Raw genomic sequence first — 18,981 nt, forward strand, 5'->3', positions numbered from 1 at the left:
AAGAGGGAGAGAGAGAGAGAGAGAGAGAGGGAGGGAGGGAGGGAGGGAGAGAGAGAGAGATAGGGAGAGAGAGAGATAGGGAGAGAGAGAGAGAGAGAGAGATAGGGAGAGAGAGAGAGAGAGAGAACCCTGCTGAAGCTTGGGTCTGGATTGTTGCCCTCGAGAGCCCTGAGAGTAAGTTTCTATTGTTAAAGGACCCAGCTGGTGGGATTTGTTAAGGAAGCCCCAGAAAGAGAGTCAGTGTGCCAACAGATCCTGGATCACCCTCTTTGGTAGTAACCCTTCTCTGTGCACCCATCCCATTCTCATGGTAGGGAAAGTGAAGGGTCTCTTCTCTACAGCAAATGAATAATGGTGGCTGGAGTGTGCAGGGTGTCTGGAAGTAGAATTTTTAGAGGAGAGGAAGGGTCATGCAAGATGACAAACAAGATCACGGCGTTGCTCTGACCATGCATCCATTAGGAAGAGCTGGTAGGCGCCAACCCACCAGGGATAAAGCTAGGGATAGATAGAACAAAGGTAGTAAAGGTTTTTGTGAAAGATGCTGGAAACAGTCTAAAGAAGAGAGAGAGAGAGAGAGAGAGAGAGAGAGAGAGGTGTGCTCCTGTACATGCGTGTGCACTCACGTGCCTGTATATCTGTGTCTGAATGTGTGGTCTCATCACCTTTGTCTATTTGTGTTCTGGAGAAGTTGAGAACTCAAAGAAAATGCTAGAAAAGGGGCCCAAGGGGGAGGACTGGCTCTTTAAAGAATCCCCAAATTTCTCCTTCTCTCCTTGTAGGCTCACTTTCTTAATTAATGCCTGTAGGGTGTGTTTAGATGTCAGAAGGAGAAGCAACAGCTTTATAAATAAACCAAGACTTCTAAAGGTTGACTAATGCCTGAGCCCTTAGCTGGAGGAGAAAGGTGTGCGGTGTCTGGGAATGGTCCAGCCCAAAGGAGGCTGCTGAGGGCTGAAGGCACACCAGGGGCTGTATCTGCACCCCAAAGCTGCCTCTTTGGGCAGCCTACAGCTCCACACCAAGCTGGTGTCTGTGACATTCTTCCTTACACTCGACATCCTACCCAGCACCTAGGCCCAAGGTTGTACAGTTGTACCAAGCTGAACACGATAGGCATCAAGAGAAGTGGGCAGCACTGTTCAGCTGCTGCCATGTGCAGATGCGCAAGCGAGGCTGGCTTAGAACCGCCCCCACACAGCCTGTTTATGGAGGACCCACGCTAGGCTTTCCAAGGGAGGCTTAGTCCTCAGATCCAGTGGATGGCAGAGCTGGATGGGAATGGGAAGCCACCCACTGAACTCCCAGGAGACCCTTTCCTGGTCTGAGGAAGCTGCCTCTGGGTGGCTGTGGAGAGAGGGTCATGGCCATTTCCCACTCTCCTGTTGGCAGTGACCTCTCTAACCTTATATCTTAACCAAAGGGATGGGTCCAAATAGAAAGAGGCTAGATACGGAGACTTGAAAATATCACATGTGGTTCAAGTCTCCTTCAGCAAAGAGAAGTGTCCCCTAGAATTTGTACTACCTGACTTTCATCACAGTAAAGCAGAGACAGTCTGGCTGGAAGTCAGGCTCCCTGTCTGAGGTGAGCCACTTGTCTGCAGCCTGGTTTCTTCCAGGCAGTTGTTCTAAGGCTGGTGTTAATTTCATGACTGAATGACACAGTTCCTAGTGCTGCATGTGTTGCTGGGTGTCTATGGCGGTGCATATAGTGACCATTTGTCCTTGTTCCCCAAGGACAGTGCAAGGTTATATCTAGTGTCATTACCTAAACAATTGGCATTTAGAAGCATCTCAGTTAAGATGTGTCTGCCCTTTCGGTAGACTGCAAGATGGTACCCAAGAAGAAAGAAGATTTCAGCATCCTTAACTTGTAGGACCTATGGGCAAGTCATTCCTCTCCTCATCAGAGTAGGGTGCCGAGCTAGCTGGAGGTTCCACATGGTTCCTAAGCCAGGGACCACACTATCTTCCTGGCCCACCAGTTGTCTAATGTCAGTGTCTATGAGTTATTAGACTACCTAGTTCATGGCTCTTGGAGTCCAAACTGTAGAGACATATTTCTTATCAAATCCTCTACTTGTACTTCAAATAGAGAAACTGAAGTTTTGAGACACATGTGTTTGTGCATGTGTGTGTGTGTGTGTGTGTGTGTGTGTGTGTGTGTGTGTGTAGAGTGAAAGTCAGGAAGCTGTCCATCAGCAAAAATGGGCAGACTACACATCTCGTGGCCTCCAGACTCCCACATCTTGTGGCCTTCATGCCCCCTACACGAGAAGCTGCCTGTGTATGTCTGGATGCTCTAATGCACAGGGCAAGACCTTACTGGCATCAAGGCAGAGGCAGGGGTGGGTAGAGATGTCCTCATCTCCCAGATTCCTCCTTTCCAGGTCCCTAAACAAAAGAATAATGCAGAGAGTGATAGCTGGGGCAGGTGGAGGGGCTGCAGGGCTTGTTAACAATGCCTGCTGGGAAATGCACAGGCCCCCATCTGAGAAGCAGGGGACTTCCAGAAAGAGCTTACTGAGCAGTGGGACCATCACAGGGTCTCCAGTACATAGCAGACATGCGCTTACAGAATGTCAGGACTATATTCTGGGAGGTTGTCTGCCTGGGCCTGAGAATCCAGACCCCTTGCTCCTGTGACCCATCCTGTTCTGCCATCATTAGCTCTGGGGAGGCTCTTGGTCTTGGTGACACTCCACTTACTCAAATCCAGGCTAGCCTCTGCCTCCTGTTTCCATCCAGGACAACTGGCCCCATGGGGAAAACATGTCTGCCTCTACAGAGGTGGAGGGAAGTGGTGTACTGAGGAGGAGATGTCAACTCTGGATTTCAGGTTCCTCGGCTGTACAATGAGAGGCTTCAGTGATAGCCAGATGGCCTAATGAGGTCCGAGATCAGTGCCTGATTTGGGTACCTGCTGCTGTTTGTCAGCTCTAGCCAGCATTTCTTCATTTTGGCTCATTACCATGAACTTAATCATCAAGGCAGGGCACCTGGTGAGTGCCCGTAACTACTCCCTTGATATCCACAGTGATCTAGAACAAAACCTCAACAGTTATCTTTCCTAAATCTTAAAAACTTGAGCCTTGGTAAACAAACAAGTAAACAAGAACAACACCCAACTACCACCATCCTTTCCTATTGGCTACTGCCATGGTCCCAGCCTTCCAGTGGGGTCTCTACTGTTGTTACACATTTAGATAGACCTCCTAAAGGCCATCATTAAAGGCTTTGTTCCACTCTCTTGATGCTAACGGAAGATGAGGAAGCCTTTAGGAGGGGCATAGTTGGAGGAAGTTAGGTTATTGGGGTGTATCTTTCAAGAAGATATTGGTGTCCCTGGGTCTTCCCTGTGTGTCTCTACCCCACAGCATCTTTCTCTACCACATGCAGACACCATGATGTGAGCTTTGAGCCTTCCTGCAGGCTCAAAGCAATGGAGCTACCAGATATGGTGACCAGGTGAACCATGAAGCACTACAGCTCTCCCCGCCTCCCACAGTGCTGACTTACTTGGATACATCCTCACAGGGATGGATGTCAGACTGCCATAGCTGCTGGTGCTCTCCAGTACTTTCCCTCTCCTCATCTGTGAGGGAGTGGAGGGAAGATGAGGATCTGGGCATCCCTTTCTCCTGAAGTCCACGTATGACCTCGCTGTCTCAAAGTCCACACTGTTTTCTTCAGTCACACCTCCTAAGTTCTAGCACACACGTTTGTACTGTTTCCTGGCCGAGTCGATCGCCCTGACTGCTCCCCGCCTTCCTGTTTTTGCCTTGAACAGCAACCTCTGCCCTTTGGACCAGCTCCTTCTCATTCTTCAGGGGCTGCCAGGTATTACCCCCTCTTGCCCAGCTTCCTGTTTGCTTCACGTTCCTTAGAACACCCCAGGCTCAATAATGATTACCCCGGTGATGGTTTTAGAATTTACTTCCTTCCATCCTGGCCTGTGAGGTGTGTTCAGTGCCACCCGCAGCATGTGCAGAGGCCGGATGCATACTGATACCACAGGCAAATGGAGTGGCTCCAAACTCTGTGTGGTAAGGAGGTTGGGAAACAGAGCCTGTTCCCAGTAGATGGAAAGGCAGACGTCTGAGGGCACACAGGTACATCACTCTGACCCGTTCTCAGAAAAGTGGAGGACTGGGAAAGGCAGTGAGGAGAATAGGAAGTGGCTAAGATTCCAAAGCCAGGAATGGCTGCCTCTCAGCTAATATGGCTGTCTGACATAGATCAGTTGACAGCATCTGATGGGGCATGGCCCTAAACATGAGGAGGCTTGCTCCAGAATAAAACCCCTTATCCTTTTAGGGTTCACTATTATGGAGATTGTATGAAGTTCACTTCTCTGTCCCTGGAAACACTGGAAGTACACAGTTGGGAATCAACTGAAGGAACCCAGGAGCCTGGAAAGGCGTCATGGGCAGAAAATATAAAACTATCACATGAGCCATTTAAGAGAGGACTCTGGGTAGTGATAAAGAAGATCTGGACCATGCCTCCCCTTTGAGACTGAGTGAGGCACACTCTCCAGAGTTGCTGTGACCAGGACTGCTATTGCAAGACGTGTGCTGTAATCTGCGTCAACTCTAGGCTCATGAAAACCCCCAGACACCCATCCCAGTACTTATGAGGTGGGAGACAGGAGGAATCCAGGTCATTGCCACTTAACACAGCTCTTGGCTCAGCATCCCTGGGGGTGAGGAGCTCATGACAGCCTAGGTCTTGAGTCTGCCATCTTGGTCTCAAGCCCTGGAATGACGTAGGTGCCACTGTGCTATGTATCCCAGATGGTGGGGGTAAGGACAGCTCTCCGACAGGAGTTGGACCTGTTGAGTAGATTTGCATAGCCTCTAGACATGTCACAGAGAATGCTCGGACTTGTGTTGCCCAGCGTCTGTAAAGCTGGGCTCCAGTTAACTCCTGACTCTCCCTACGTGGCCGGGAGGCTCATCACGGCCTTTTCACAAGTATTTTGGGCTCTCCCCCTGGTCCTCGCGCTTCTGGGGAAACTCTCGACATTGGCTCACAACTCCTTCTCTTGCTTAGAACATCTTTACTTCCATCCTGCCATGCTCTAGTCCACTTGCCAGGCTTTGAATTCTGTGCACTTCCGTCTGCAGCAGCTCTGGACTCAGCCTAAGCTTCATTAGGAGCTGCCTCAGAGCCCTTCTCCCCTGTGCTGTCTGCCTGGCCCTTGGAGATCACTCATTACCAACAGCAATTTGCTTTTCCTTTCCCTGCTGGTGTTTTAAGACCACAGTCTGCACACACGGTTTTTATTTGTGTACTTTTCATGGAGCCCTAAGCTGTTGGAAGATATTATTCAGAACTAAATTTGGTGCAAATCTGTCTGGATAAGCAAGGTTGGGTTAAACATACCAAGAATCTGTAACCACCACTATCGCTCCCCAATTGTAAGAGGGTTAGGGTGCCAAGCATTCACAATCTGCAAGTTACACCAGGGAAGCTCACCAATATGTGCAGCCAGCCAACTTCACATGACAAAGCATGGCTACAGCCGGCAGGCTGCAGATGAGAAATTAACCTTAAGGATGACTCAATACTCCAAAGCTGGGAAGCAAGCTGACTCCTCTGAAAACAGGGAAAGAGGCCATGTCTAGATGAAGCAGACGTTATTTGGGGTGCTGGTGGTGGTGTTGTGGGGGAGACTTCTTTGCTGCAGGTGAGTGAGCAGTGGGTTTGGTCACATGACCTGGAGACCTCAGTCCTCTGTGTCACCCCAGCACTCCAGTCAGACTTGTCTTATCTGCACCTGAACTGGCTGATGGCTGAAGGCAACAAAGACTGGGCCTGGGTGCTTGTTTCCTATGTACCCTTCCCATCCTTAGAACCACTCAGGGGGCCCAGGCAAACAACCCAACTACAGAACCCATGGTTTCTCTTTAACAGAAACAGAGAGAGAACAGGATGGCTAAATTACTCACGACTGGGGTTTGCTGAGGAGAAGCACGCTGTCTTCTAATTTGTCAAAAAGAGTTGTCCCAGTGCACAAAAGCAGAACACCACCAACAATTCGTGCCCTTAGGTAGCTTCTCCAGCCTGGGGCAGCTTTGCCCTGGGCCTTCCTCTCTTTTTAACAGTAAATTTTCTATACTTTATGTACTAGGATCTCTCTTTTTATGAATTAAATTTGCTTTTAGATAATTTCACACATGTAAGCTATGTACACCAGCCACTCTTACCCCGCCCTCCTATCATCCCTGTCAACCCTTTCCCACACAAATCCATGTCCTTTTTATTCACTGCTTTGTGACTCATGGAAATCACAGGGCCATTTTGTGTGCCTGTGGATTTGGAACTACCTGTTGGAATCTGGTGGGCTCAGCAATGGGTACACATCTAAAGACAACCAAAGTGGTTCACCTCTCCCAAAGCCTACCAATTACAGCTATTATTTTGGGGTAAAGGGTGGGGCCCATGAGCTTCTTCCATGATAGGAAGGCTTGTGTGGGTCCCTGCAGGTACCTTTAGCTGTGAGTGAATGGCTGGTGTTCTGTAGCCTTTTGCTCTATTCTCAGCTCTTGCTTGTTTCTACTCCTCCTTCCACTCAGGCTCCACCTTCTACTCCCTTGGCTCTGTAAGGTGACACTCATTGAACTGGATGGAGCTGCCTTTAGCCACAGTCTCCACCCCCCGCCCCCAGCCCTCAAATTCAAGGAGATTAAAACTGCTGCTGGGGCAGAGACCCTGAAGTGAGGGCTGACATCCTGAATTTGAAGAGAGGAGCATGGGAAGATGAAGTGTTAATTTACATAGGAAGTTCTGTCCTGAGGGTGTAGAAAACCCCTCGGATCTGTCTCTCCCTATGTCCTCAGGAGAAGCACCTGCTGAGGTGAGGCGGTACACACCATGACTGTCCTGCAGGTGGCCATCCACCCTGACTGTACTGCAGGTGGCTATCCACCCTGACTGTCCTGCAGGTGGCCATCCACCCTGACTGTCCTGTAGGTGGCCACCCACCCTGACTGTCCTGCAGGGGGTCATCCACCCTGACTGTCCTGCAGGTGGTCATATTTGGTCTAAATGAATCTGCCCATTGCCTTTAAGATGACTCACTGCAGTGGATGATGAGGAACGTGCTGTTTTTGTCACAACAGATCACTGTCACATCGGCCTGAAAAGGCTGTGTCCTCTGACCTTGTGGTCCTGGCTTGCTCTTCTGGGTGGCTGGGGCGGCTGTTTTACTTATTCATGTGAAGAAAGGGAAACTTTTATGAAATGAAGCCATTCATTGCCTCAAATATATTAGAAATGTTAAGAATGAAATTTATCTTTTCCTAGCCACAGAAGGAACTTTAAACATGCAAGTATAGAGTTTTAAAAGTTTTCTATTATTTTACTTTTTATTTATTTTTATACCAAATCACATTCCCAGCCCTCACAGATTATTTTTAAAGATTGGCCATTGGCCAAATAACATTTTTTTTTTTAAAGTTCTAGGGATTGAACCAAGAGCCTGTGTGTTAGGCGAGTGCTCTACCATGGAGGTACACCCTAGCCTACTGTTGCTCCAGTTTTAGTGAACACACTGGAAAGTGACACTTTTCCCTGGTTCAGGACCACAGGACCCTGGATATCTCTTGCCCTATTCTTCTTATAAGACTATATTTAATATATAGTATATATTATTGTGTGTGTATACTTACTGTCTAGCATTTGAGAGATTTGGATGAGTTCACAACAGTACTGGATGGTGTGGGAGGCACCCCCCCCCTTCCAGAGGCCAACGCAGCCGATGCACAGTGTGCTTTGAGGATGAGCAGAAGCCAACCCCTTTTCAGCCAGCTTTCCTCCTGGGGGAAAGCACACCTTCCTAAGGGTGGTGTCCCAGCAGCCCCATGCTGCTGCTAGGAGGGAGGAAAAAAGGTCAGAAGCTTCCTGGTCCGGATCAGCAGCTGTAAGGAAACCTGCCCCCGACCCCAGCCTCCATTTTAAATTCTCCACAGAAAGAATAAGATTCAACTACAAAGCACTAACTCAAAGATTTTTTTTTTTTGTAAAGATTGTCCAATGGATTTAATTATTTGGAAATGCTCAATACACAAGATGCCCAACCAATTAGAATTGTTACCGAATATCTAACCTTTCGATAGAAATTGCTACCGGGGACTGCTAGAGATCCATTCATCTTCCTCCATGTTGCTTCCTCTCTCCCTTCCAAAGATCTTTTTATGATCCAGGAATAACTAGGACAGTAAAACCACAAAGCTTTATTCATTGTGAGTACTCAGCAGGGCCGATTCCCACACGCACTGTTTGGGGAATGCAAGGCGGCTCTGCTGTCTGTCTCTCTTTAGGATTACGTTTCTTATCTCTGCACAGGACACAGCAGCGAGCTCTACAGAACTTGGAGAATCTCTGACCTTCTGCCCCTGAAGAGCCACCACCCATTCTCATGCACATTTTCTAACTGTGTCTGCCTGAAAGCCAGGGCTGGCTGTTTGGGCCCCAACTTAAATTGAGAAATGGAGTGTTGATTCAAGCCTGGGCCGTTTAGAATGATTACCTACTAGACCTGGCAAGAAATGTCTTCAGAAAAACTTTCCCCGCAAAGGCTCAGGTCAAATATGCCGAATGGAGCTTTACAAATAAAAGGCTGACTTTGCTAAAGAAAAGTCCCCATTGCTTCCAAAACCAAATGAAACCTTTAGTAGGTAACTTGTGGGATAATACTGCCCCCTGGTGGTTATCAAGCACCATGGCACACAGAGCCCAACACTAGGAAATTGCGTTCTCTACCCTGAGCTATTCTATTAATAAACAGCTCTGAGATCATCCCTTCTCATGAAGAACCCAACTCTTCTTAAAATGGCTTCATAAATGGAGGAAAAATCTCATCTTATATGACCTGGGCAAAACCATCTACCTACTCAATTTGTAGTACCAAGGAAATGGGAGGGTGTGATTTGTCAAAATTAAGGAACAAAACCCCCAGACGTCAGATAGTACAAAACATTTTACTCTGAATCAGTATATTTTGTTAAAAAGGCATAAATGTGTTTGGTCACACCAGTTCACATGAAGAACCTGGAAAATCAATTCTCAGTCTTTGCTTTCATGTAGCTGGTTACGAGGCTTTCCTCATGGCTGCTTGTGTCACACTGAAGAGATAGGCTTCATAGATTATGCTTAAGAAGTTGTCATCATTCTGCAAAACAAAGCCAATAGGCCCAGGGACCATTACTTGAGTAGCAAAAGCCAAGATTTCCTGCCTGCCTGGAGCTGAGCTGGCCACCCACCTCTGCTGTTTGAGCTGACAGGGTAGGCTGGCCTGTGTCTGGGGACATAAAGGGACTGGAGGCAAGGCTGGGCAGAGCTGCCCGATTTCATTGTCCATATGTGAAGGCCATGTGCTCAGAATACCCAGCACAGCCAGCAGCCCTGCCACATGGAATACAGCTGAGCTGTGTGCAGGATAGGCCAGGAGGAAGGAACCATAGTGTCTAGACCATAGAGTATGAGCTGGCGAGTTGGATGGTCCTTCCTAAACCCCCTCCAGGCTGCCAGGAATGCTGTGCACTACTGCTTCAGGCACTCACTGGGAGTTTACCCACAGCATGGGTCATTGGTACTTTCCCAAAGCCAGCATGGTTCTTCCCATGCCCTGCGGGAAGTCTCCGGTCTGCAAATGAACAGCAGTAGATAGGGAGTCTCTGAGCTCTTCTGTCTGAGTTAGGAGGGAAGGGAACTCTGGGTCTAAGCAGTGCTGTTCTTGACGAGTGCTAGAGGCTTTCCCCTCCCACTCAGATGCAATGAAGCTTCTGCACTCAGCCATGTTTTGCCCTCTCTGACTTATTCCCTCTCCACACCACAGTCAGTGGCATGCTCAAACTACAGACAAAGCAATTATTCCTGACTTTCCTACAAAGATGCCCCAGTCACTTTTAGCAGTACCAAATCGACACCATAGAGAAGTGTGAAACGCACACAGAGACAAGAGGGCACAGGATTGAATGGCTGTCACAACATACAGCCCTGGGTAATGTAACCAGAGGGGAATGAGCCAAGAAAAGGAACAATCGTTAAAATCTACACTTATGTTTACATTTTCTTTATTGTTCTAATAAAGAGATTTGCAGGCATTTGTTCTGAATTCTCATGAACTTACCATGCATAGGCTATCTTATCTATGAGTGTCTATCTCAGTGCATATTTAAGCTTAGTGACGTAATTAAACTGGGAAGGCTCAATCATCGTAGACTGCGTTCTCCTTCCAAACAGATGCTCATTTCCAGTCCCATCCTTTTTGTTCTTTCTAAAACATGCTATCTTGGAAATGTTTTCAGTAATAGGGATTCAACAGCAACTGGAGAACCAGAAATACCAAGGCTAGCCTGCTCCCCACGGCTGTCTGATGGTTACACAGAGCCTACAGACACCTTCAAGACAGCCTACAAGGATTCCTAAACACATTAGTTGATGTGTCTGCTTCTGTGTGGACACTACCCTGTCTAAGGTCTATCATTCACTTGGGAGTGTGCTCTGCTATACAACGGAACATTAATTTATAAGGTCCACTCAAGAGGAGACGGGAGTACGGCAGACAGGCTCAGTGTAACACAAGACCAAACACAAGCCTCAGTTTCCTTGTCTGTGGAATTAGACAAATAAGAGGGTCTTAATTGTTATTTTATGGATTTATTTTGTGTGACTGTGTATATGTATATGTATCTGTGTGTGTGTGTGTGTGCAGGTGTGGCTATGCCATGATGCACACACAGTAAGAAGACAACACTTGGGAATCTCTTCTTCCATTATGTGGGTCATCAGGCTTGGTGGCAAGCACCTTTACCTGACCTCGTTGGCCCCTAGAAGAGGGTTTCCTGTAAGCAGTATTAAACTTAAAATGGTACATGGCACAGTTCGCTGTGAGTTACCACACAGAACAGCAGAGACACTCAAGGCAGGGCTGACGAGGCATCCTATCATTCCACCCTGTTCTCAGCAGCAGGTTTCAAAACCATAGCTGAACTGTGCTCACAGTAGTCATAGCTGGTACAGCTTAAGACGGCAGTTTGCCCAAGATGGCTCTATGACTATTCCTAATAGTGAACTCCCAGAGTGCCTTGGCTGGCTGATCCTTCATCACATGGTCCCTTCCTTTCTGGCTGCTGGCACCTAGGAGGTCTTACTCATTCCTCTAAGTCACAAATCTCTTGAAGGTTTGAGATATCTCAGGCCACAAGCAGTATTCTAAGTATCATCCAGTTAACTGAGTTTAGAAGTTGTTGGGGGAGGTGGTGGCACTCTGGAGTCCAAAGTAGGCATCAGACAACTCACTCTGTCCTGGTGCCCACTGTTGGGTCAACAGTCTTACCTGGATGAGGCTCAGCAGTGCTTCCTGGAGCTGCAGCCTGGTTAGGGGCCTGCTGGCCATGGTGGAAGATTCCCAGTTCTGCAGGGGCAGAAGGAGGCTGGAGGAGGCAGCAGGAAGTTCTTGGCCTCCTAGGGCCATGAACCCATTATCAGTCTCCCTCAGTGGGGCACAGGCAGACTGTGTGAAAACCACAGGGGGCATGAGCAGAGAAGCCACTGCAGCAGGGACACACTGAGATAAGACAGGTCTGCTCACAGCAAAGACAGACACAAGGCAGGGTTAGGAAGCAACTCACAAAGCATAGCGCCCAAGATGAAGGGCCATGTTCACAATGGTGGTAGTGGGGTGCTCAGTAGAAACAGCCCCAGATGCCATGGGTGGGAAAGGCTGGCAGGTCTATTCCTGTTCTACCCTCGGTACTTTCCTGAGAGGTTGTTACATAGCTCTGGAATCACCTGCTGATGTCACGACCTCTGTGCCTGAAACTAAGCCCCTGGCCGAGAGTTTAGTTTTCAGGCAACGTACACTTAGGATTGCTGGCTTACCTTAGGAAGCACAAGCATGCCCTGCAAGCTTGTTAGATGCACACACAGATCCTAACCCTGGCTCTTCAAGGAGACACCCCCCCCACCCCCCCGTCACTAGGAGGGACTGTGATTTGTGCATTTGCTCCTTCTGTTCCTTCTATAGATAAGTATCCACAGAGAACATGCCTTCTGCTTCTCCTGGCTGTCATGGATGAGGGTGAGGGTAGATCCTGGGATAAAAAGGAAGGTCTGGGCACGTGGAACACTGTGACCCATCTGTCTGCTGGTCTACCTAATCCCTTGGCTGGCAGGTCTAAAACCAAGTTTTCAAATGGCTTTCCCAATTACACAAGTGACATTCTGAACTGGGTCTGACTGACTCCTACAGCTGCCATGTGTCTCTAACTCAGGTAACACAAAGGTATCTTACTTCTCAGCCTCAAAGTACTCTAAAACTCACGAGAAGGAAGTGGAGACACAGCAGTTTAGAACTGGCTATAATTTCATCATCATTCCCTTGGCATCTTTGGGGGCAGAAAATGGCCTAGAGGAAGGCAGGCTGTTGTTTCTCTTAGTGTTCCCTATTTGATCTCCCAAGGAGAGGTGTTGAGGGCTGATGCTCCGAAAGGGAGGAGTCCCAGCGGCAAGAAGAGCACAGCGTGGGCTGACAGAATGCACACTTTCCTTATTTGGTCCCTGGCATTTGTGAGAACTGAAAACAAAGAGAATTGTATATGTAGACATTTAAGTCTGATTATTAACCCTGATTTTCTGATTCCAAATCAACAAAGAGAAATGAAAAGCAGACATTTAAAAAGGGAATCAATACTGCCTCACAGTAAGAGAGGGGACAATGCCTCAGCTTCCAACAGAAGGCACTCACATCTGGGATTTAATAAAAAAGAACTCCCTGACATGTCCAGACACCTAAACATGTACAGTATATGCCCAAGGCCTTTGTTTTAAACAACGTGAATGATTTCTAAGGACCTACTCTGAGCTATGTGATAAAGCAAGTCACCAAGACCAACAGTTTTAAATAAATAAAATGAAATATAAATAAATAAGAAGGGGGAACTTTCCAATCTTTAAAGGCAGCATGTTTTCAGCCACTCTGTGCAATCTAAGGGAAACAGACCTGGTCAGACCTTCAGATGCCGTTAGAGGCAGCCGGTCAACAGATCCTGGCTCACTACACCAGTAGCTGATGGGTGCAGACAACTATCCTCCCAGAAAGATACACTATTCCTAGCAATTACACTATGTTCCCTTCTCTGGCAGTTTGTGGGTGGTACACTTGTTCCTGCCTGGTCTTCATAATATTGTTCACCTAGAAGGCAATAAAAACAATAGTATCTTTACTGGTATTTCTGTTTACTTCAAGAACCTACAAGACTGTTGGCTGTGTAGAAAAGTGGCTACTAACGTGCAGGAAGCACTCAAAATCATACACGGAGCCAAGGAGCAAGCAATCATCAGCCATAGGGCGAAAACCAGGGTTCAGCCAGATGTTGACATCCCAAAATGTTAGAGACAACTGCCCTGGGTCTTCATACTCAAAGACTAGGTGTTTTCCCACATCTGGACTGGTCTTCAGGCCTTATGACACGATCAAGAGTTACCTCCACAAACAAACTACCTCTAAATGGCAGAGGAACAGCAGGCAGACTGTAAGCACACAGAAGCTTCTCTATCCCAGCAAAAAGACAAGGTGAGAGCCAGAGGCCCTGGGGGCTTTGTGTAGCTGTTTGAATGGAGACCCACGTGACGCCTGTTCCCTGAAGCACAGCAGCCACTGCAGAGTCCACTGCTTTACTAGAGTAGCTTTCCCCAGTACATATTTACCTGCAGAAGAGGAGCCTGTTTCTCCATGCTGGCTGTCTTGCTGACCCAGGCTTCCAAGGGCTTTTCTGTCCCTGATCCCTGGGCTGACACAGGGAACCTGGCTGCCAAGGCTGGCCGGGGGGCCGCCTGCTGCTCCTGCTGTACTACCTGGAGCTTTCTTAGTAGCTCCTGAGTAGGGAGAACAGTGGAGCTGCTCTCCTGGCTGCCAGACAGTGGCACTGCTTGTGCTGGGAGTGTACCCTGCTCCTTCCTGAGAGCATGATGCCCTGGTGTGGGAGGTGGAAGGGGGTCACTGAAATACACCAGGTGTGACTGGGCCACACTCTGGCCTGGAGCCACCTGAGTGGCCACAGCCGGACTGGCAGGTGTATAGGGGTTATATTTATGCACTGCCCCAGAGGCACCTTGGAGCTGCTCTAATAGTTTGTGGCTTCTGCAAGTGCTCTGTGTGCAGTGTGCAGCCCTACCATTCCAGGGGGACCCCAGCTGGACAGGACTGGGGCTGCCACTTTCACAGGGCCACTGTTCAGGGTGCTGAGGCAAGGAGTGTAACCCTGTGCTCCCGACCATGAGTTTCTGAATGGCTGGGCAGAGTTGCTTCTCTACTGGGAGTGAGAGCTTTCTGGGCTCCTCACAGGACAGGGAGCATGCAACCCCGTGATGAACTGGAAGCTTCTCTTGCTGCTGGTGGTGGTGGTGATGGTGATGGTAGTGGACAAAGGTCCGGGAGGGTTTCACAGTTTCCTGATGAGGAGCTTTGTCTTGTTTCCCAAATAGTGCTGTCAAAGACAAGTGTTGAGGCTCAGGGTCCAAGGTCTGGGGAAAAAAAGATATCCCAAAATAGGTTCACATAGTTTAGTTCTCGGAGGGGGAGGCTGTGAAGCATAACTCAGCTAACTGATGGCTTCTTCTATTCACAAAGGATCAGTGACAGAGGTGAAATTTATTACCTTGGAAAGCCTGAGACCTTTGAAATGTCTAACATCTTCACAGCATCCTCCCCTCCCTGCCCCCAGGACTGCTGCTATACCACAGTATCAGGTCTGCTAATAAAACCTGCATGTGATCCTGAGGGGTCTGCAGCTCACAGATCAGGGTGTAAAATTATACTCTACAGTAGAAGATTGCACGTCTTCATGGTAACCCGTCTCAACAGCCAGGGTCCATCTAGGGATGCTGAGAACAAGACATGCTGAAAATAGAAGAATGTAGGAGCACAGGTTCTTGGCTGCCTTCCACAGAAATGTAGAAAGCCAAGGTTAGAAAGAAATGGGTATTTTAATCTGAGGTGCAAGGACCAGGTGTACACACTGCCATGGCCTGCCGCACTGCCCCCGCCCTCTTGTCCCCGAACCCTTCCTCTTTCTGCACACTCTGCTTGAGACACAAGCTCCGTTCTAAAGCTACCTGGCTTCCCTACGAAAATAAAATAAAACATTCTCATGGATACTTCCTTATTTTTTAAGAATTTAAAACATGATTTACATTAGTCAGTCATTTTATAGCTTTCGGCTCACGCTCAGTTTTGGAACTTATTTAACTCAATTCCTTGAAAAATACCTCTTTACTTAGGAATAACTTTGATGAAAGAACAGGCATATTTCCTTTACAATCAATAACAGGCCCTGCTAATCAGCGAATTTTGTCTCTGCTGTACTGTTCTAAATAGCACACAGCACATACACCACCACAGGCCTGTGGGGCTTACACTACTCCCTGGCCCAGAGCTAACCCAGAGCAGGTACTCCAAGCTGCACGCGGTGCCTGTCATTGCTCTTGGTACAGAGCAGTGCTCAGAACTGTTACATCGTATTGTGCTGCCAGGATGGCTCCTCCTCCAGTGGCCTGGGAAGTCACTCATCTTAGTAAGAACAGAGACTCAGTGGCTTATGATTCTGGGCCCACTGACACTTGTCATGAGCCATGAGCACAGCACATAATAAGTGTGACAGTACCCAGGAGGAGTGTCAGTGCTACACAGTACAGATGAACAGTGCAGCAAGACCCTGCCTTTGTCCACTGACCTTCTGTGTCCTTCAGTGCTGGCAGGCCTTCCCCTGCAGTGCACAGGCGAAGCTCTTTGAGAACCCCAGAGAGGCCACAGATAAAGGCAGAGGGTTTCCTGGTCTGTAGTCACTCCAGGTTCCATGCTCAGACTGTGAGATCTGGAGCTGGGAGCCTCCGTGAGAGACCGTGTGACGTTTGTCTTTCTGGGTCTGGCCCACCTTGGTCAGTACTACCTTTTCCAGTTCTCCCCATTTGCCTACAGACTTCATGACTTCATTTTCCTTTACAGCTGACTCGTACTCCACAGTGAACATGCACCACACCTGTATTATCTACTCGTCATGCAGGATGTTTTCACTCCCAAGCCATGGTGAATAGACTGGCATGACATGAACAGAAGGCAGGCTGGCATGGGAGGGGCGGTCCCATGAGGCCTCACTCCTGGACAGACAATTATGGCAAATGAGGAGATACGAGAGCAGGAGACACAGTCTTCCCCAGGGAAGAGCATACCAACTGGCTATCTGACGCCAAATGACCACCCTGACAGCGTGTACATACGGGTAACCTTGTATACATGTACATAACAGATAGCTTGGACTGGACAAGTTGTACTTATATATTTAGGAATATATAATATTTAAGAGTTAAGGAAATAGAGGCCATGAGTGAGAAAGCAAGGAAAGCTTATGAGAGAAGGGCTGGAGGGAGGAAAGGAGAGGGGAATTATGTAATTATACTTGAATTTCAAAAATAATTTTTTTTTTTAAAAAGAAGCTCAAACAAAAATCAGAGGATTCCTACCTTGCTGGGGGTGGGCTCTTGCAGCCTCTGGCTGCTGCTGGGTCTCACGGGGACAGGTTTTATAAGTTTAGGGTTGTCACAGATGGCAGAAGAACTGGTTATCTGTTTTGGCTCAGAACAGGTTTTACACTGGAATGGAAAAATGCAAATACTTCGTTTTTGATGTTAATAAAAGAAGCGTTAGCGCTGCCCCGCCCCAAGCTTACCAAATTGGTAAATGGCTATTTTAAAATAAGTTTTCATGCATGAAGGACAATCTCTCCTACCTTTCTGATGGGAACTATATTTGAGTAGAAACCAACTACACATTTGCTTTTGTGTGTAATTCAGTCCCCTGAAATACCACCACTAACATCAGGCAGCCCGAGGACCCACATGTAAGACTGAGTGCTTACTTAAGATGACATAGTTTAAAAACAACCAGGCTAGTAAGTATCAATGGTAAGCAATCACAGACATAACGTATCTAGAGTAGAGTATGGGGAACTGCTAAAAATATTTAACCCAAGCACCTAAATCTTTTTGGTCCACAAACAAAATGTAAAGCTGTCTCAAACTACTGATTTAAAAATTGCTAACACCATCTTTATTTAATAGATGACTTCTTGCATAAACAGGATGATTTAAATGAAGTGTTCTGTGCCACTCACAACAAATTAGAATTTCATAAAGAGCCGAGCCGAGCCCCATCATTTCAAATACTGACTCATTATCACCTGTTACTCTAACCAGCTGTGCAACTGCTAACAGTAGGATCCATAACAAAAGCGCCTAGCAATAATGACAGGGTTTATTTTGTTAGAACATATGACACAATAGGACCATGCACACTTCAGTCTCTCTGGAGCATTTGCCTCAGCTGCCTAGCCAAGGCCTCAGGTCTGAAAGTACTGTCACCACGTCTGAGAAGGCCTGAGAGAGAGGCACCATCTCACACCTCGGGAGCCCACAGTTCCCAAAGGGTTTCCAGCTCTCGGGCACATCCTCTCATTCTAGGAAACAGGCCTGGGGTTGGCTGCCCCCTGTGCCCTTGTCTGTTAGATCACCTACACAAAAGTCCAAACTCCAGTTCCTGAGAGTTCTGTAAACTCTTTGGCATTAGGCATCAGTACTGAAGAGAGTATAGAATTGAAGTTAAATCATAAAACATTATCTCTGCATTCTTCTCGTGAGTGATCGTGATGGGTGGTGTCACTGCATGGATCGACGGCTATCTTCCTAAGAGCAGTGTAGGCAAGACAAGGCCAGAACAGTAAGACGTGGCTTATAAAATGCTGGCCAGAAGCGTTACTAGCCCCTCCTGCTGCTTACAAGGAGGTGGATATTAATTCTACAGAATGACTTTAAGAAAGAAAACAGACTTTCCTCCCCTTTCCTATGCACTGAGACATAGCTTCACCTCTTTTATACATTGGTCCTTCTTTTTCCCCTTTTCTTTTTTCAAGCAGTGTCACCACACAACCTCATCTGGACTCAAAATGACAGCCCTAATCATCAGGGAAATGTTAATCAAGTTACAATGGGACCTCACATGACTCCAGGTGGAATGTGCACTCTCAAAAAGGCAAAAGAAGCCTAGGGAGATGGCTCACAGGGTAAGAGCAGTTGTTGCTCTTCCTGAGGACCCAGCTTCGGTTCCCAGCTCTCACAACCCCAGTTCCAGGAGACCTGATGCCCTCCCTCTTCTGACTTCTGTGGGCACTGGACACACATGTTGTGCACAAACATAAAAATAATTTAAAAAAAGGCAAGAGATAACAAAGTGTTGACACAGCTACAGAGCAACAGGAATCCTGGCACAGTACAGTTGGTAATCTGTGTAGAAAGTTCCTTTCAAAGCTCCTCAAAAACATAAAAATGTAACTACCAGAAGACCTACCAATCCCACTTCTGGGCACATAACTACAGGGTATGAAACCATTATGTCCAAAAGACATCTGTACTTCCATGTTTACTGAAGCATTGTTTATAACAGCCAAGACATGGGTCAATTAAATGTGTGCCTATGGCTCGACTGATAAACAAAATCACACACACTCACATGCATGAGACATTTAATTTTCAAAAAAGAAAAAAAGTAGTTCTGCCATTTTTGATCACATGAGGGTAAAACTGGAGGATAAGGTGTTGAGTCAACCCTGCAAAGAAAGACAAAGATCACATGACATCTCTTCTACGTGGGCTCTAGAGAGCACGGCGGCTGTCAGAGGCTTGGGGCGCAGGCTACTGTGGGATGTTCATAAGACACCAGACAGGACAGGAAATTCAAAAGATCCATGCACAGCACGGTGATGGCAGATAATCATCATCATCATCATCATCATCATCATCTGTGAAAGGCGCTGAGAGCGGACTTGAAGTGCTCTCACCACAAAATGCTAAGCGTGTAAGGAAGTAATAACGTAAGGTCATGCTAAGCACGTAAGGTAGTAATAATAACGTAAGGTCA

At 47.5% G+C, this 18,981-nt stretch overlaps 1 protein-coding gene across 7 annotated transcripts in view; it reads right to left on the reverse strand.

Moving 5' to 3' along the window:
* Positions 1-8,970: 8,970 nt before the first annotated feature.
* The window catches only part of Dcp1b (decapping mRNA 1B), a 38,374-nt gene continuing 28,363 nt past the window's right edge, over positions 8,971-18,981 (reverse strand). The window contains exons 6-9 of one of the 7 annotated variants that reach the window (XM_028753539.1): positions 16,533-16,661; positions 13,722-14,537; positions 11,350-11,427; positions 8,971-9,180 (exon numbers count right to left, since the gene is read on the reverse strand). In XM_028753539.1, the coding sequence (XP_028609372.1) occupies positions 9,100-9,180; positions 11,350-11,427; positions 13,722-14,537; positions 16,533-16,661 (1,104 nt within the window). In that variant the 3' untranslated portion in view covers positions 8,971-9,099. Of the gene's footprint in view, positions 9,181-10,062; positions 11,597-13,713; positions 14,538-16,532; positions 16,662-18,981 lie in introns of those variants that run through there. The other 6 variants (XM_028753540.1, XM_028753536.1, XM_028753542.1 and 3 more) reach the window with 6 other exon arrangements.

Source organism: Grammomys surdaster, unplaced genomic scaffold, assembly GCF_004785775.1.
Source record: "Grammomys surdaster isolate TR1022 unplaced genomic scaffold, NIH_TR_1.0 125950, whole genome shotgun sequence".
NCBI classification, from domain to species: Eukaryota; Metazoa; Chordata; class Mammalia; order Rodentia; family Muridae; genus Grammomys; species Grammomys surdaster.